Consider the following 20479-nt stretch of genomic DNA (forward strand, 5'->3'; position numbering starts at 1 on the left):
AGAAAAGATATCCACAGAGAAAATTTCCCCATTCACTTGATGTACATGAAATATAGACATCATCTTGACATTCAGCTGATGAAAGAGAAGACACTGAAATTACCACTCAGTTAACAGTAGCCATATTTTGGGAGGGGGGGACAAAATCTCAGCACGCTGTGTTTGACACAGGATGTTCTAGAGATCTGTTAAAGTTTGCAGAGTGCCTTTCCTAAGAAATCTTTTTACAGAACCAGCTTTCATCATACCATATCTTCAGTACAGATAATCTTGGCATGGCATTATTTTACACACTGCAGTTAGCTGAAAATCTGAAGAAAGGATATCCAGATCTTCTGACTGTATGGATTTGACACAGAAAATTGAAACATAGAGGAAAAAAAGCACGCATCAAATGTGCCTTTTGTTACTGGAGGCATCTTCTCTGCTGACAAAAATATTTGTTTAAGTTTTTGCATCAAGACAAGATCCAGGTGTAGCTGATCAAATAACCTAAAGCTACCTGGTGACTAAAAAAAATTCCCTGAAAGCACCCTAAGTATATTTTAATTTTCTGTGTGCTGAAAACATGATTTTCAGCATGGGTTCCCTTGCAGGACCTGTGAGAGGACAGAAAAAAGAAGATGATTTGAACCAGTTGCTACATTTTATAGAGAGAGTTTGCAGGGGAAAACGTAATACGTGTTTTTAAAATGTCACAGTTCTGCTGCCACTAAAGGCAATTGCAAACCTCCGTAGTTTTCTCCCAGAGACATGCATAAAGGCTGGGCACTGCTTGGATGTTGCATAAGCTTTGGAAATAAGAGATTTTGTAGAGGCTTTGGACAGGTGCCTCTGCACTTGGGTGAATTTCAGGCAACAAATCAGGACACTTGTCTCAAACACAGGATTTTAGGTTTTGTTGGTTGTTTTGTTTTGATTGTTCAGTTGATTTTGGTGGGGTTTTTTTTACATATAGCCTTCCTGTATTAAATTCCTTGTGTTTCACCAGTCTTGTTAAAATCTGACATTATTTCCCCTGGTATTAACCCCCAATTTATCATTTACTCAAGACTGCACAAGGTTTCATCTTGGGAGTAGGTTTTTTTCCTTTATCCATTTCCTTGAAAATATAATTATCTTTTTGTAGGAGTTTTCTGTGATCAGAGGTGTTCCTGGCTTCATGAACACACAGGAAGATGAGGATAATTATAATTACAAACAATTAAATCTAAGACCTGAGACTAGAAGCAGACCTTTAAGAGTCAAGAAGCAACTGCCAAGAAATAGAAGGAATTGCAAATAGTGCTCCAAGTTCAGTCACGTATAAAATTTACAACACGACTGAAGGGCAAGTCTATCATTTTCACTTTCTTCTTTGGCTTGTATTATTTAAAAAGTTATGTTTTAAATCTAAAAGGATAAGGTCTGCATTCATTACCTTACAACATCTTTAGCAGGACCTTTTGTCTCGAGCTCAGTACTGCACCAGCACAGTTACACAGCTCCTGCCCTAGAGCTGACTTCTGCTTTGGCACTTCAGAGTGCAGAGGGAATATTCCATTGTGGAGTCACCTCATGTAGGTGTATGCATTCTCCACCACCTTTTCAGTCTCTGGAAAACCTCACACCAAAATACTGAACTGAAGGCTATTATCTAGCTAATCAGCAAACAAAAGTTTTTCCACAAAAATTATCTGAAGAGGTATTCATAGCAGGCTCCCAGGAAATATTCTAATCCAATCTGTTGTGTAAATATTACAGTTGGGGCTGAGAGGGAATGTGTGTGCATTGTAAGCAATGATAAAGCTGGAGCAGCAGCCTGGATGTGGGCAGCTGTACATGCAATGGAAGCCTTGGACAGGGGCAGTGGGAAGCTGTGAGTGTCACCAGTGATGTTATGGGCATTTTTGGGCACAAGGAAATGGTCTGAAATCATGCTTTATGGCATATGCCAGAAAAACAGTAACTCTTGCAGGTTTTCTGCTTCTGCAGCATTGTACATCACAAAAAATCTAGATTATACCTGATCTTTCTGTACTGAGTGTTTTTTCACAAACAAGGCATTTTTGCACTCTCACGGTTTATCAGTATCTGAAGGTGTAACATCAGATTAATGACCACAAACAAGCTGATTTTATTTTATGTCTATTTGCCAGCATCTGTGGAAATCTGTCAGACAATGAGATGAATACCATGTATGCCAACAATACAATTCATTAATATTTTGCTTGGCTTTTGTGTAGTTTCAGAAAACAATGGCAAAGTCCTGCAACCTGCTTTCTGTATAGACCCTTTGTCAAGCAGCTGTAGGTTGCAGAGTAAAATGGTCCAGGAACAAAAAGCCAGGCAGAAAAAACAATATAGTAGAGACCTGTACTTTGTAAAGGAGCTACTTTTGTCCTATGTCCCACTTAAGAGATACTCTTCCTGGCTCCAGTCCAGAGACAGAATGCTCCTGCTCCAAGACCCAATATTTAGTGTATCTGACTTTTTGCACATGGCACTGAGAGCAAGAGGGACAGTTGTGTTCTACTGCCAGTGATATAGAAAAATATCCAGAGAAAGGAGATGTACAATGATACAGAAAAATATCCAGAGAAAGGACAGAGCAAATGGGTCACCCCAGGGCCTGATGGTGCTGTTGACCTCAGGAGTCATTGTTGTTTCAATGGGCCCTGTGCACAGAGGTAGTGCCAGAAGCAAAATGCATGTTCCAGCTTTGGAACTTATAAGAATATGAAACCTGAGTTTCACTTCTGAAAGAGGCAAGGATATCCTTGGTCTGGGAAATGTGCAAAAAAAAAAGAAAGATAGAGTAAATCATAGTTACAAAATAATTGTGTCTGCATGTGCATTGATTTTGTATGTCTATGAGTGTGTGTACAAGGTTTCCTCTTCAACTGCAGGCTATGAAACTGTCCCATTTCATTACCCTGGGATATTATTTTAAAACACTGTCTTGCCCCAGTTTTGAATTGTATAACTCTTATCAATCAAATAAATTCCTGTACAAGAAATTCCAGCATTTTTTTATTATTTCCAAGTTAAATATTCTTTTGTGGCTTTCTTTGGTATAGACATTTATGTGGCCTTCTAAGCCACACTTACTTTTTGACTGTCTTCCTTCATAATTAACCCCCTCTCCCTGAACACACTGCCCACACACATGCACACATGTGCATCCATTTCTTCATGTCTTGAGTTCATGGGTTGTTTTACTTTGAGGTTTTTCCCCCCACATCAGATACTGGTAAATGAGTGTTATTAATGTCAGGTCAAATACCTTCCTCTCTCTTTCTAAATTGGAAACTCATGGAAAATTTATTTGTTTCATTGCTTTTTCATGGTAGAGTCCTTTATCACATTAGCACATATATACATACAGGGAAGGAGTTACAGGTTAATTAGGTGTTTTTGTTGTGACAGTTTACTTGTCTGCATTAGGATTTTGGCATTGCCTAGTGAGTTGTATAAATTTCCTTCTTTTCTTCTCCAGGTCAGACTTCTAAGTTTTTCACATGTGTCAATTTTTTCTTTTATGATCTCAGCAGGTAGGCAACACCAGAGAAGGGAAATGAAGTAATTTGGGTATATTCTTTATACCACTTTGCAAAAATGGCTGCCTAGCATTAATTGCCAGCTCTGCAACCTACTACTTACATAAATGGCCTAATTTTAAAATAGTAATTATTATTGTTGAATATCTAGCATCTTCCACTAAGTGGAATGATCTTAAATTCTCAGATCAAACAGAATTACATAAAAACTCCAAGGTAAATGGTGGAATGTGTAACTGAATCTAAGCAGAAACCTCAGATATACATATAAATTAGCATCACTGTATTGAGTTCTCTGACTTCATGTAAAATCCTATTTAGTGAATAGATTTAAATACTTACACCTCCAACAGTGGTGTGTTAATGTAAACCATTTCTAAATAAGAGTCACCAAAATATCCATATCCATCCCAAGTAAATTATAAGATGATGTAGCTTCAAGCTTTGTTTGCATCCTTTTGCAATGACTTGTATTTGGCACATTAAGATTTGTTAAACAAAGTTGAGTGTTTTCCATTTATAAGAAATAGCAAGAGTGTTTCAATTTGACTAATTTTTATTTATTAAGACTGTCCTTAAAGGGTAACTTTTCAGTTATATCCACAGTTCTGCTTCAGGTTTGAAAAAAATACTCTTGGTGAGGAATATAATTTGCTCAATGCAGCATAGCAAAAGAGATACAATATGAGTTTACAAGTGAGGGCAAAAAGTAAATTATAGGATGTTTTCCCTATATACCTGTTTGATAAAACATTTGTTGAATTATGTTTATTTAGTCTGTTGGATTTGTTTATACTTTGTCATTTGGGGTTTTTTGTTTTGTTTTGTTTTTTTTTAAAGAAACTGTCTAAAATTTCAACAGGAAAAGTAAGAACAGGGATTTTAATAAATTGCATTGTTCATATGTAATCTTACAGGCAGCGTCCTCTAAGGTATTTAATAAAGTAGGCCAGAGAACTCTCCTTTGTGGATAAAACTGTGTTGCAAGTTCCAAGATGTTGGTGAGATAGATCTATTACATTATTAGCTCTGGGGTAAAGTTTCCCAGTGCTGCTAAAATATGCTCAATTTAAATTCTATATTATATCACCCTGTCTGAATAATTTTGTATCTATATTTTACTTTTAAATGCTTAGCTGACTCATGTATTTTAAAGAATTATAAACATTTTTTTAAAAAAAAAAATATACATCTTTATGTTACCTTTGTTGTTTATTACATTTAACTAGAATAAAAGTGGATCAAGGCCAAGGTTAAAACCAGAGGTTGCGCTATATTTACATTTTGTTCAATACCAGCACTTAAGAATAGCAGCCAAGCATTTAAAAATAGGCTGAAGGGGATGAAGAGATTTAGAGGGGAATGCCTAGCTGTCTCAGAAACTACCAGGTGAGTCATGGTTCTGCTGCTGCGATGAGCTCTGGGCAGAGAAATTGGTACGATTTAGCTCAGGGAAGGGAGACAGCAAAATACAGAGGCAGAGGCAGACTATATTTCGATTGTGTTAAGAAATCCTTCCCACTCTGAGCTGCGTCTGCAGAGCCTCCCAGGACCTCTGCTGATCGATACAGGACTCTGGCACAAGCCTGCAGATTTCCCTGGCAGCACTAGGACTGTCAAGGTCAGAACTGGTCAGCAGCTCAGACAGTGCCTCCAAATCATTCATCTGCACCTCTCCTGTCCCAGAGGGTGGGGGCAAGGCAAACTCTTCTGTATGGACATGTTCCAATACTCTTGCAGACCACTGAACGTAGCAGTACTCAGGGAAACCACACAGTCAGCAATTTATGTTACTTGTCCCCAGAAGGGCAGAGGGGGAAAACGTACTCTAGTTGTGCCAAACAGCCCTGAAATGAAGGCAATCTCATAAATTCATTGGGTTGGATTTAGGAAATCTTAAGTGAAATATTTTTCTGTTTTTCAATACAGATGGATTTGGTGCTTATAGAAGTAGCATTGGTTCTGACAGTGGAAGCTTTTTTCCTTCAATACTTTCAATGTGAGTTATTCCCACAGAGACTATTTTCTTCAGGTAAAACTCCAATCTCTGTACAGTAAACTGAGTAAACTGGTATTTCTGGTAAGAAAAGACTATATATAAATTTAGCATCCTAGCTAAACTTGAGCTCAGGTAAGAAGACTGCTTTCTTACCCAAGCTAATTCTCACTTTCAAATAATACACTCAGTCTCTTTTTCTGTACTAAATTATTTCAGATTACTGCCCAAAGATGGTTATGCTTTTGCTGAAAACAAACAAACAAGCAAAAGACTAACAGCTGAAATACATGTTCACACTGGTCCAGCTAAAATGGCATCTGCAAGAAAATCCCAACCAAAAACAACCCCCCAAACTCCCACCTAAACCTCAGAAGAGTGCTGGAAATCCAGCTACCTACATCCAGGGTCATGAATAATGATAAATGTGAGTTCCTTCACACACTAACTTTCAAGTCCAAAATGACCCCTGCTTTCTAAGTCTATATCAAATGGAATAAAGGGAATCTTATACTTGAGAAGAAATTTATGTAAGTTCTCTCTTGCCTTGTATTTCATGTTATCACATAATAATTTTCACTTCCTGAGGCTGCTAGTAGCCAATTCAAATTTTTTTTCCTCTCTTTGTCTTTTTTCCCCTTTGTTCCAAGGGGCTCATTCCCCACAGGCAATGCCACTATTGAGTCAAAGCATCATTCAAGCTCACATAGTCACACATTTTCAGCTGGGAGGTGGGTGTGATTGTCCAATTACCTTTTGACATTTCCATCATCTCCTTTGGCACCTAGGTACAATAAGTTGGGCATTTCAATATCTGTCCGTCCTCAATTGAAACCTGTTTTGAAAATACAAAAGAACCTTAAGTGATCTGTCCACAGCATTGAAATACCAACTTTAGTGGATACTTTGAAAACTCAAAGGCTTTATAAGATGAATAGCAAACTGGGGATGACAGCTCCTGTGGAGCCATTATTGAATTGCAGCAGTGATGACTGCATTGCTTTGGATTTAGATAAAAGACTCCATGCAAGACAAATGGTAGGAGGACATCAAACAAGACTGTGTCCATGCAGTGACAGAAGCAATCCAATTGAAGAAGCTGTTGATTTCCACAAGGTAACTTACTATTTCTTCTTAAGTAATCTACATTAAGGAACAAAAAATTGTATATCATCTTCCATTTACACTTTTCTCTAAAAATATTGCTTCTAGTTGTAAAATATAGGTTTTGCTGGAACTGTTTGCCAAAAGGGAAATACCAGTATCAGACTTGGTTAATTATTTTTACATCTGTGTTTTATTTAACCATAATGTCACTGTGCCTAAAGGTTATGGATTGAGAGTTACAATCAATACTGATCAGGTGAAGAGATTAGTCAGCAAATGAAAAACACAGATACCAGCAGGAAGCACTGTGCACTCAAGACAACAATGAATACAAAGGGTACAGATAAACATCATCACCTTCATTTAGATGAAAGCTGATTCTAGAGCATTTCCACTATCTCATTAATAATACACAAGCCTTTTGGAACCTATGCTACACAAGCATAATGTAGATCCTGAATAAGTGTCAAGATGTGACATGAAGTAGCTTTGTACAAAACCACAGAATTTGGGGTTTACTGACAGCTCTACAAGCTGTACCCTGGAAAGGGTACAGATGTTCATTTACCTTCTTGTAGAAAGTCTACATTGGCATGTGAGTCTTGCCATTACCACTTACTGTGCCTCACTGGGTTACAACATTCAGCGGGTCTGGATCACTCAAGCCAGCTTTATTCATAAGACACTAAAGAGGGAGATAGACCCTGCAAGAACACACTGTGCACTCCAACTGGGAACGACCATTCAGCCCACAGGGCTGGACTACAACTTTTCAGGGCAGATCTGACTGAAATGTGTATAAAGCTGTCAATGGATCTTTAATGCGCACTGGCTCATTCCACAGATCATCTATTATTTGGCTGTCATAACAAGTAACAGAGACAAAGAATCATTCTCTTAGAGCACAACCACAAATGAAGGTTAGCATTTAGTGTACCACAGCTTCTTAAAAGTGTATTTTTGAAAAATGTGGGCATTTTATGGATGTGAAGAGATTAAACACATTTACACACATAGAAGAGCATAGAAGCATATAACATGTAATTCTGGTAATTCAGAATTTTTTCTATCTGCCTTTCTTGTATCCTATTTTGTATCACTTTGCAATTTTCTATGCTTGCTTTATATTTTGGATCAGGTCTAATTGTCATCTTCATATTTTCCACAGTTCTCCAATATGTCTCAGCATATTTTTCTCTCTGCCTGTCTTTCTCTTCTCCCTTTCTAATACCTTTTATTTCCCAAGCTCTTCTTATTAAGCCTAGAGTAGATTAAACTGAGATTAAAACAAATAACCTTCAAAGAATACATTCCACTTTTCCTGATCCTTCTTCTTCTCCCTCCCACACAAAATGCCTGTCAGACAGACCATGGCCAGCTGTCATGAGAAATTTTACCTGGGTTGCCACCTTGCCAGGAGGCATGGTCCAAAATCCCTCCTCACCCTGATACAGCATTTTCTGGATGAAACTTTAATCTAAATGCCCAGGCATGTAATTTCCTAAAACCATACCCAGATTCAAATGACATTAGTGCAAAAGGAGTCTTTAGCCTGTCATCCCAGCACAATGAGAAAAGGACTCCCAAATCCAAAGAGTTTTGGGGAAAAAACCCTGAGCAGCATATTTTTTGCATAATCAAGAAATAGATCCCCTCCACCCCACCTTCAAATTCCTAATTTAATGTGTGCATGTGAGTCTCTGAACTCTTTGCAATGATCTTGGTCCCGAGAGGAATTATCCACATCTGCTCCTTTCCTTTCAGGATAGTGTGAGCAATATAGCAGAGAATCTAAAAGCTAAGTTTTTTCTGAGCAGATTCATTGAAAAGAACAGGTTTCAATAAACTAAACTTAAAAATAGCTTCAATACTGTCTAATCTGTGATTCCTGTTTGGCACTGATAATTAGGACAAAAAAAAAAAAAAGACAGAAACTAACATGATTGATCTCAGTGAAAACAGTTTTGTTTTATTCTCTTGAAGCTACCCTCAGAATTCTACTTTGCATGATTACTTGCAGTATTTTTCCATCTTCGTTTTTACTCCCCAGAACTGGCTGGTTTGTTGGAGACCCAAATAACTACGGAATTCAATTGCCAGCCTAGGGATAAGCTTCAAATTAAATTTTTCTCACTTCCTCTTTTTCACCCACGCCCTGATTGGAGCAAAGCTGCCATTCTCATTATAGAGTTGTTGCGTTTAATTATCCTCTTCCTCTGTCTGATGGAGGCAGCACTTTAGCCCTGGTTGGGAGGGTGGAACACTTGGCACCTCTGTGTCATTTCTCTTGGTGAGCCGGTTGGAGAACAAAGAACCAAACCAGCTCCATCCATGATAACACAGGCTTGGTATGTATGGCTCCCCTGGCTTCACCTGAATTTATGGCTGCTCAGCATCTTAAGAAATCCAACCACAACAGCTGCCTTTATGTCTCGTTGCCAAAAACTGGAGACCTACAGGCTGAAGCTGTTTTCTCCCCTGTAGGAAATTATATGTGCAGAATATCATCTGTGCAGAACCACATGGTTTTCCTGAACATCCATATGTGCACTGCTCCTTGAACGTGAGGCACTGTAAGGAGAATAAAGTCAGGTACCTTCTGAATCCTTTTTCAAATAATCATTTGGAAAGCAGAATTATTTTTTTTTTTATTTCCTGTTGGAGAGAAATACACCTCTTTTGCCTCACCATTTATTACTCATTTTATTGGGAACATTCCTTTTCCTCCTAAAGTAAATTTCTGATGTGGGTTTATTATTTTGGATTCATCCTTCCTGCTGACTCTTACCTGACTGGGTTATTCTGATCCAAAGAACTGAAGGGAAACTCCCTGAAATATCTCTGCAGTTTGGTGTGTGGGAAACAACATGAAAGAAAAGAAAAGAAAAGAAAAGAAAAGAAAAGAAAAGAAAAGAAAAGAAAAGAAAAGAAAAGAAAAGAAAAGAAAAGAAAAGAAAAGAAAAGAAAAGAAAAGAAAAGAAAAGAAAAGAAAAGAAAAGAAAAGAAAAGAAAAGAAAAGAAAAAGAATCAAACCAACATCACTTCACTGTCCCCAACTCCAAAAATAGAATAAAAAATAAAATAAAATAACATAACATAAAATAATAAAATAAAATAAAATAAAATAAAATAAAATAAAATAAAATAAAATAAAATAAAATAAAATAATAAAATAAAATAACCATTTCAAAACCAGTGTCAAATGCAGGTCTCAAAAGCATGGTTTGATTCCACAGTACAAAGTCACTTTAAATCTCCTAGTCCCTCATTTTCACTCCCCAAGAGGAATCAAACCAAACAGAGAACAGCTTACATTTCCAAGACCTGGGAGCATGTTGTAAGAATAACTGGTTCTTGACATTTGAAATTACTCTGGTTCAAACATTTTTTGATCTTTCTTATTAGCCCTGTGTCTTGAGAAATAAAAATATGATAATCAGAAAGTACATAATTGAGTTCAGGGTATTCTGTGGTCACCCTTTCTGGCTCTGGAGATAAAGGCACTTTGAAAGATTATGCGTGGATATCTGGAATTTATTCTGCACAGTCTGTGAAATGACAGATCTTTTTTCTTAATTACACCAGCTATCAGTCTAACACCTGTAGTTAACCATTCTGTCCTAGGAATCTCTTCTGATACCTTTATACCTTTATTCTTCCACAAGGAACACAGCAGCAAAATGGCAGGTGGATGCTGATGTGTTTATTGGCACAGACACGGAGGCTGCCCCACATCCCCACACTGGTTTTCCACCTCCACATTCCCAGCGCTCCCCAGCTCCGAGGGCAGGGCTGCAGAAGGTGCCACCACACTTCAGAAGCTCTATGGACGGAAAGCTGCAGTGATACAAAGTGTTTGGAGAGAAGTAAGTGTGCCATAGCCAGCCCTCACAGGCGCTGATGAGCTGTTTTTGGGAGCCTGGTGCCGGAGCAGCTCTGTGCACCCCAGAGCTGCCACGCCATGGGGTGCCAAGTGCCCGTCCCTGCAGCCCAGCCCAGCCCTGCTCCTCCTCAAACCTCCACCCAAACCTGCTGCAGCCATGAATCACATGCACAGGGCTTTCCACAAGCTGGGTTTATTGAGCTGTGTTACAGGAAAATACAGCTCAGACAGCCCCACTGCAGCCAAAACAATCTGTCATTTTTAATTCTTCCTGTCACCTCATTAGGTATATAGCTAGAGTGACAGTAAAAAACCTAAACAACAAAAAAACACCAAGAGCAAAATCCAGAGTACAGTGTTTCCACAACTCCTGCTCAGAGTTTTACATAAATATCAAGGCAGCAAAAGATTCATTGACCAAACATATGTGACTTGGTGCTATATATAACAAAGTGACATGCAGAATGGTCTCAATAGGCATATAAAGCAATTAAAATAACTGTGCTTCAAAGCATTGTACTATAACATAAAAGGTCATCCCTATAAACATGAAAAATATGTCTGTGGTTTTTTCCTACATACAGACGCACTAATACCTAGCTAGAGGTTCTATTCTAAAAGGTAATCTTTAAAAATCCCTGAAAACAAGCCATGCCTTGTATCATTCTCCCTCAGACAGTGTCTTTTCATCAATGGTTAGTATTTTAAGTGAACACAATAAGAAACATTATTGAGGCAAACTATATGTCAGAAGAAAATACTGTACTAAGTACAAAGTATTTACCCTGTGCATACACATGATAGTGAAGGAAACCCTGGCTAACCTTCTGTGAAAATGAAAAGCCTTTCTTTTTTTCCTCCTAGAGCTTGCTTGTTCTCACATTAACTCATTAAAGTTGTATTCCGATGGAGACTGCAGAGAGTACATTTTGAGAACTCTGATAATTTTTGCAGTAACACTCTGAGTTTGTGATAATAATGTTTATGCACAGATGTAAAGAATGTGCTGACAGATTAAAAAGGAGTCAGCTGGTGTTTGCACAGCGTTCATTTTTATTTAAGGGGAGGGAAAAAAAAAGAAAGGGAAAAAAAAAAAACTACTACACCTGGCTGTGAACAAACAGCTTTTACAGAAGTGGAAGTAGTTTGGTGTATTGCAACTCCCTAAACCCTTCCTGCATTAATTCAAGAATTCAAGTTATGGGCACATCAGAGAATCACAAGGTTTTATTTTTACTGCAATTAGAGAATTCACTTTGACTGATTTTCCTACCAATATTAAAAAGAATCTTAGCTCAAACAGCAGTATTAAGTAAGGACATGTTAAAAAAAAAAGTCCATTTGTTGCAGACACAATCCTCACTATGGAGACCCTTCTTCCTTACATATTTAGGCTATACACACATTCCAACTGTACTTGTAATGCTGTAATGCCCCCAGAGGTGTCTTGAAGGGTAGTGAAGGTACAAATGTAGCATATGGCAATAGGTATCTGCTATTTCTTAATATACAGTTATAGTATTTTGAAGCTAATTGATGTACTGAAACCATGTACAGAATTTTACAATTCTGTAGCATGGGAAAAGATGACAGGTAATGTCATTTTCTCTCCAGCCGATCAGAGACTGCCCTGATCAATACCTGCAGAAGTATGCAGCAGCTACCTCTGGAAGAAGCATACTGATTCAGGTAGAAAAAAAGAAAACATGAAGAGAAAAGGAGATGCAGCAAAAAAAATATTCAGTTGGAAGAAATATTCATTTGGAAAGCTGAATCATGCAGAAACCGACAACTTCACAACAGACTCCACAATTGCAATGGGTAACCTCGAGCCATACTTCCCTTTTCTGAAGGATTTGCCTTTCAACCTAATTAGAGCAGGAGCTGAGCGATCAGATGTCCCTTGCTCCTTTTGAAAAATGACTTGGAAAACTCCATGTAATCAGGAGGTATTTAGGATTTCCATTGACTTTCAATTTTCTTGGTTCATCTGTTCCCTTTCAGAACGTTTGATGCTAGTCTGTTCTAAACTGTATGTTGAATTTGCTTTAATCAGATGTCTTTGTAGCAGGCATTAGGTCATTTACTGTTTGATTTTTTTCTGTGAAAATACAGGTTTTCTTAGTTTCAAAAGTGTCCTTTGAAGAAACCTGTCATATTCCAGATAGAGGAAAATAAAAAAGAAAAGGAAAAAAAAAGAGAAAGAGAAGAGGACGAGGAAGGGAAGTGGGGAGCAGTCCTGTACTTCTGTTCTTGCCCCACAGCAGTGGTGGGGAATTGTGGAATTGTGCAGTTGTGCCCACCCTTTTGCACCCAAACTTCCCCCCCAAGCACCTTTCTCTGGTGATCTGGGCTCATGCACTGAAGCTGGTTAGCATAAGCAAAGCTTAATATTCAAGTAGGCAGTTATGTACACTGATTGCTAGCTCAAACAAATGCTCTTTCTAGTTTTACACCTTCTAGCTGAGGAGAGTCCTGCAGCTTTGCTGCCCTGGAGCTCTCAAGCCCCCTTCTTCCAGTTCCATACCTGTTCCTGTGTTTAGAGACCCAATCTTAATGCCACCTTACTCCCATCCCCAAATTTTAGCTCCTCATCCAACCCCACCTTTCTACTGGCCATTGCAGCCACCTGAAACTCCAGCCTCTTGAACTGTCTCTATAAAACCAAAAGTCCTGCTTGTCACAAGGATACTCTTAGTGACACATTCAATGAAAAAACACCTAACTAAGGCTCTGGTGGGGAACAGAGACTCACACAAGTCAGTGAGTATAGTTTGGCTCAGGTAGGCTGAATTTCTATTCATAATGGCAAGTCTGTCTCCAATGCCTGAAGAAAAAGCCCAGGGTAAATATGCTCCTTAGTTCCTAGGCTAGCAAGCCTCAATGAGGTGACTGAAGTCAAGTCTCTATTTGTTTACCTTTAAAGTTTATCTTGAAAGAGTATGTTAAACTAGAAAAGTTTGCTGCTATACTTGGCAGGGAGAACTTCTATGGAAAGTCTCTGTCAAAGAAAACTATAGTTCCCTCTAAAAGAGGTATATCTGCTCCTGAGAGGGAGCTCTCCCTTATATTTAAAATTCAAAAATAGTAGTAGGTGCTGAACACCGTCAGAAAACAAGCCATAAACCATCTTGAAAATCTATTTTAATTGTTCTAATACATATTTCTAAGATTAATATCTCTTTACTTGGATTGTGAAGCAGTAGGAGCTGTGGTACTGTTTGGGACATGGAAAGAATAAATTGTGTAATGCCAACAGAAAAGGTGCTGAGGTAGCTGGTAATTGACGGAGTTAATGAAGTATGTTAAGCAGGTACAATATAGATGAACTTGTCCCCTGCAGGGTGATTGGCCACTGGGGAAATAATGTGGCAGTTGTCTTTGTGTTAAAATAATGTGGTACTCCTTCTTTGCCAGATCCTATCTGCAATGAGAGATGAAAGAGGTCTTGCAAGGATACCCAGGTCCTCCTATTGCACATGCTGTGCTTGAAGCAGGCAAGCAAAGAACAAGATAAAGAGGGGGTAAAGAGTGTAATGGCTGTCTGTAAAGCCATTAGGCTATTTCCTACAAGCCACACATGAATTATCCACTATTGAACAGTAATAATTTGACACTGTTTTCTATAATCCTCCCTCATACACTACAACGCACTGGTGTTGTCTGGGGATGAATGGGAACTGAATTTGGCCTGCCAATTTTTCTGGAAGTTGATTATTTTTAGATATTGTTTTAATAATTAGCTAACTAGCTCCCAAAGAGTACAATGGATTTAGACAGCAAAAGATAGTTTTGAGAGTAATATAGATTTTGTATTATTATCTCCTCCTATTGTATGTGAATATTAGCATTGAAGCAGCAGGAAAAATATCAAATGGAAACAGAGCTTAGCCTTTCAATTATACTAAGCTGTGTGGTCAGCATTGGTTCCAAAAGAGGCGTGTAGAGCATAGAGTAATGAAAAATCATTGATAGCATCAGTTTTGTGTCTAAATAATCTACTGTGCTATTCCAGCATTGTTCTTACTAAAACCATCTCAGAAGATGAGCTAGCTTTCCTTGGCCATCAGATCTCAAAATACCTGAGGCTTTCTTGATTTCCTTAGGTGCTGACAGCACTCTCTCTCATGGCCACATGAAAATTATACAGTATTCTCTTTCTTGAAGTTGTAGCTGTTGACATTTTCATAGTTGATATTTATCTGCTTATAGTGCAAGTGAGTTAGGTGTTATTGGACCTTTGAGTTTTTCATGTGGTTTTATTCTCGTCAACAATCCGGGAGTCCTTCTCGGGGTTCCTAAAGAGAGCAATATTTGGAGAGAGAAGGGATTCTTAGCAAACCTCTGACTGAGAACTTAACATAAGAAAATATTTCTAAGCATCACATGGCAAACTATTTTCTAATTTCCAAAATACAGTAAAGAAGGGTTAAATGCAAACAGTTGTTCAATGTAGGAGTTAGGTTACAATAATCACAATCTCTTTCCCCGATCTTTCTTATGGCTCTAAGATTTGTATAGCCATTTGTTAGTATGTTACCCGGAATAACAACCTGGCCATAAGAATATTTTCAACAGAGCTTCCTAGTATGAGAATCTGAAAAGCACTTCCTGAAAATTTATCACAGGCCACAGTTAAAATATTTTTGTGCCCAACGAATCTCAGGTGTATGCCATTAAGACAGCATAAAATACCACAAAACATCAGGAGAGAAACCGGATAGCAATTATCTGAAGCATTTTTCTGGTATCCAGATCTGCCTTTTGGAGTGCTAACTCAATAAATAATCACTATACATAAACAAAGTATGGGCTATAACTCTCAAAAACATAGAATTGTCTTCAAGGTGTTTTGCTTTGTTTGACAAAATACTCTTTGGGGATGTACTAATGGACAAAGTTAAAGATCCAAAGAAAGGAAACTTGATCCATTTGAAAGAGAATAGAAGTCTGAAGCAAACAAATGAAAAAATATGCTGGTACTCCCTCAAAAGTGCTGACTTCCTGCTGTAGGTCACCTCACCAGCCCACCTTGTACCACAAAACAGGGTAATTAAAAAGTGCTGATTCTCTGTACTAGCAAGATCTCTCTCTTTTTCAACCCTTGTTTAGGACTAACCAACAAGACAGAATACATTCATTATGTGTGGGGTAGAGAGTTTGTATCTTACAGACTGCCTTAAAAAATGAGAGATACCACAAACCTCACAAAATCAGACCAACCAAAGCCCTCCTAATAAATAAGTAATAATTAACAAAGTCTGAACTCATATTTTCTATCTCAGGCTTTTTACATATATCCATCCTCACAGTACCACTGTAATTAACATCAGCTGACACATGCAAACTGTATGTGTCCTGAATGAGATACTCCGATGCTCAGGCTGACAGTATCATATGGAATGCAATGCATAAATTATCAAGTATAATGACCATTTTACAAACACTTGCCAAAAAATCTCTCCCTCCCTTTCATCTCCTCACTAAATACACTACCTTTTCTAAATCTCTGTGCAAGTATTTGAAGGGCAGCAAGTCTGAGCCGGTTGTGAGGGATTAATTGAATTTACAAGGGGATTGCACTGTGTGCAACATCTCAATTAACTTACTTGTTAAATAGGTAATGGCACTTGACTGTTAAGTTGTGAAAGAACTTGTTAAATGGATATTGCTACTTATTTAAAGGATATGGTCTATGGTCTGGCTGAATAATTAGGACTCCAAAGTGTGTAGGAACCTAAACAGTATAGCAGGCAAGGCTAGATGACAAAACGAGCCCTGCCTCCTCATTCAGATACTTTCATCTATTTCACAGTAGTTGAATGAGACAACATTTTTTCTCAGATTTGAAGCACTCTTGACCAAAGATATGCAGAGAAGGAATAAACCACATACAGATGAAAATTGTCAACTGTGCTGTCCTATGAAATCTGTGGAAATTTTCTCTTGGTTTGAGATTTGTTTGTTTAGCTTTGGGGTTTGGCTTTTGGGATGGGTTTTTTGTAGGTTTGTTTTTGTTTTCTTTCTCCAGTTAATAACTTTTCGGATCTCTGCTGAACAAAGCAAGAGTAGAGATATCAAATATGTTTCTTGAAAAATCAACAGCTTCATGCTCCTCCTAAAAGGTAGTTTTTTTATTTGTCCTTTCATTCCAAAAGTTTCCCTTACATCAGTAGCTTCCTTAACAACAGAGATAACTGAGCTTGAAAGGGTTTTACTCTGAAATGTCAATGTTGTTTACTTCCTCTGCTCTTCATTTCAGCATTTTGGCCTGAGTTTTCAGATCTTGGTCTGTGGGAATCATAAATCATGGGGAATAGATACATAGAAAATGAAACACTATGGTCCATCTACTTAGTTTTCAAGAAACTTTTAGTCTATAGCTCCCCAGTTGTCAGCACCAAGTTTTTGTGCAATCAATTCTTTTATTTTTAAAGGAAGCTAGGGAAAAAAAAAAAAAAAAAATACTACTCCATGATCTGTTTTCCCCAAAGCTTGAAGAGTATGTTTTGATCTGGAGTTCTGCTTAGGAATATGTCTGACTTTAATTAAAGCAAACTGTTACAGAATGTACAGGCTGCAAGTTTCAGTTTGATTCTCCCTTGGTACAGACCATCTTATAAATACAGTGGCATCTCTCTGAGAGTGAGACAGACTCTCTAACCTCTTGTAGAATGCATAAAATCCTGCACATATGTCATGTGGCTGCCACCTTACCTTCTCGTGGGACAGAAACTCCTGGCAACCACTTCAGAACTTCAAAGAATGTGGGGGTTTTATGAAGGTTTATCAAATAAAAACAAAGCTTTACATTGTTTAAAGTATCATCCAAGATTCTTCTTAAAGGATAAGTCCTATCCTTAGTACTTAGCTTATGCTTCTCAGCTGGATACAGAGAAACTAAATGGAAGAAAAGGAAGTATTTTCCCTGTAGATTCTAAGAAAGAAAATACTTCTGTTTAAGAAATTACATTGCTTTTATGGCTTCAACTTACTCACTTCACATGAAAAGATCAGGGAAGAGTTTGTTATTGGGACAGCTGCAAAATTTTCTGCATCTGGAACTGAAAAATATATTTGCAGAAAATGGAGGCTGCTTTTTGAAAGTCCATTTTCAACAGGTGATAACTTGAGTAGCAGGAGCTTGGCATCCCCCAGCATGATTCTGTAAACAGGGATGGCCCATGACACTGCACAGTGTTGGCTCTGAAGCCCACAAAGCTGCACCTGAGACCAGGAGCTCCCATAGATGGATTGCAGAATTGATGGTTATAGTTTGGCTGCTATTTTTGCAAGGGTCTGACATACTTGCCTGCGTGGGTTATGGTCATCTTTTACATTTCTGCATGTGCAATCAACACAAGGGGAGTGGAAGAAGAAAATTTCACTCTCAAATGGAAACAGAGGCAAGCATTGAAAACACAGTGCATTTCAATAAGCTGTAATTACAAATACAAATTCATCAACTAAACTTGGGCATGCAATTAGTAGACTAATTATGCTGTAATTGTAACTGAATACCAAAACAGATGACCGTGTGCCAGCCTCCATCCCACACAGTTGTCTTTGTGTCATCGCTCCTACGCACAGTAGTGTCTATGCTCTTGTGTATCTCCTGCTGAAAATAGGAATCCAGCAGATGGGTAAATGCTATCAGTTTCTCACTTAAGTCACCAATTCTTCCAATTCTATATTTACAATCAGCTTGCTTTCATATTAACTGTGACTGAGACCCTGTTGGGATGTGTTGTCTCAGCAGAAAATCAGAGGTGGTCCCTAGCCCAAAAGCCTGGAGTCAAAGAAGACACACTTTGGAGAAGTGCTGCTGTCCTTGGTCTGTACATCTATGAATAGATAAAAGGTGTGCTTATCTCCATGGGTATCGAGGTGTCTAATTCTCTCTTGTGTCGACAGATTTTAAATATCAGCCACTAATGACAGATTTCACCAAACTTGAGCTGCTTGGTTGAAGTGGCCACGTTGTTTGTGCACTCCCAGAATAATCGAGGTGCTGAGTCACCTGCACCAGGTGTCAGCACGTGGAGCATGGCTGAGCAGAGAGGAGCCTGGCTTACTCTGCTGGTATCAGCTGGGAAAGTCCAGGTCTAAATTGGTCCTCTAAGGGCTTCACCCAAGATTAGACAAATATCTTGCAGCAAAGAGAAGGAATCAACCCTGAGCCTTTTCTTTCTTCACTTACAGCAAATTAACTCCTTGTTTTATATGGCTTTGTGTAAGTTTGCCTGAAGTTTTCTGAATGCAATGATGCCATGAGCAGCATCTGAATGTCAGTACTTTTGATTACTGTTAGTATGCATAAGTTTCAATAAAACTAATTTAGGTAAGAATGAAAATACCATTTATGCAAGATCTCACAGATTTTGGCAATGTATTGATTTAATGTACTTAGTTCAGTGAAAAAACTGTTGGTTTAAGCTATCTGCCGTTAGTTTCAATTAAAATATATTGATCTGAGTAAATGTTGGTTAGTAAGCTTTGCCTGACTGTGAAAAAATATTTGCTTAAGCAAAAATTGTATGAGTATTTAGACATATGTTTTAGGTTGGGAACTCTCCTAGCATCAGTAGAAATGTTCAAGTATCAATAAATTTCTCTAAATATAAATGAAAATATGTTTTCTGAAATTAAAAAAGCTGATTACAGTAATATTTGGACTAGTATGCAGATTAATTCAAGTAAACTTGGTTTTGAAAGAGTAAGCATTCAGTCAGGAATACTGTAACATGAAAACACTGAAAACTCAAGCTCTCTGTGAGGAAAGCAATCTTTCACATGGAAAGCCAGGCTTTCTTCTTTAACCACAAAGCCAAATAACCACAAACCAATAATAAAATAATTTTGGTAGCCATAGGTAATAGGAAAACATGGGCGCAAGCTAGGGAATGCATCTGTTTTAAAGTATTGTATGCACATTATTGGTGGGAGTAATTTTAATCCAAAGCATAAAAAAAACATTCATAGAAATAAAAAACATGCAAGCAATAAGGCTGATACACCAATCCTTTATTAGTTCTATAAAGACTGGAAGCCCTTGGGACTCTGGTCTGCAAGCAGAAGAGTATGACCCTCGCCTTAGGATAAAAGATGGGCATGCCTGCCTCACTGTCCTCAGCAACCTGCACTCACACCTAGGTGATAACTACCCAGCACTGCCAGCCAGAGAGCAGGTTAAATCTATCCCACAGTGGCTTGCTCAGAGCCATGCAGAAATTCAGCTCTAGAGTTCAGATAAAAAAATTCAGGAGATCAGGAATGGTAGTTGTATGTTATTCTTCAGAGAATATATACATGCTGCCCATTTGTTCGCTGCTTACACTAGAGCTGTTTATTTTAGAGCTGCTCTTTGTTGTAATATTATCTATTCAAGTTTAAAAAAAAAAAAATCTTGGATAGAAATTAGCAGTTTTTATCTTTTTGGGTATGTCTGGGGGAACAGTACTTCCAAGTTTTCCTCTCTTTTCCATGTGTGGGTGTGTGAATAATGTATTCATAGGCTTTTGTACCTGCCACCTGTCCTGTATTTCAATGGCACACTTTGTCTGGTAGGACTGCTTTGCCTGGGACAGTGTATCAGTGTATATAGTCCTTTCACAAGCACCAGAGACTGAAAAAAGCACAGCACCAGGCACTCTCTGGATGGCAAGGACAGTAGCCACTGCCACAACAGCACAAAGGTATGGTGCAGTGTGTCACACTTCAGGGGAATCACACTTCAGGTAGGCACACACTCTCATTTCTTATTTTACCACTCTCACTTCTTCAGTCTTTGATTGTTAATTGGAGGCTTGAAAATAAAAACCTCTTTAGCTGTGTGGTCACAGTTGTTAGCCAGAGATTCCTGTAGTTTCAGCTAGTTGTTTCCATAAAGTTGTGGTTTTAAGTGAAGAACTCCTACTCATTGCCTTCTATAAGTTGTTCTCTTTTTTAAAATCC

At 38.2% G+C, this 20479-nt stretch overlaps 1 protein-coding gene across 1 annotated transcript in view; it reads left to right on the forward strand.

Annotated features, from left to right (window-relative positions):
- Window positions 1-19189, forward strand: part of LOC111928147 (uncharacterized) — a 128183-nt gene extending 108994 nt beyond the window's left edge. The window contains exons 4-7 of the mRNA XM_086889186.1: window positions 5469-5538; window positions 6548-6651; window positions 10308-10508; window positions 12140-19189. Coding sequence (XP_086745312.1) covers window positions 5469-5538; window positions 6548-6651; window positions 10308-10340 — 207 coding nt within the window. The 3' untranslated portion in view covers window positions 10341-10508; window positions 12140-19189. The remainder of the gene's footprint in view (window positions 1-5468; window positions 5539-6547; window positions 6652-10307; window positions 10509-12139) is intronic.
- Window positions 19190-20479: the final 1290 nt, after the last annotated feature.

The sequence above is a fragment of the Cyanistes caeruleus genome, chromosome 5 (genome assembly GCF_971803275.1).
Source record: "Cyanistes caeruleus chromosome 5, bCyaCae1.hap1.1, whole genome shotgun sequence".
NCBI lineage: Eukaryota > Metazoa > Chordata > Aves > Passeriformes > Paridae > Cyanistes > Cyanistes caeruleus.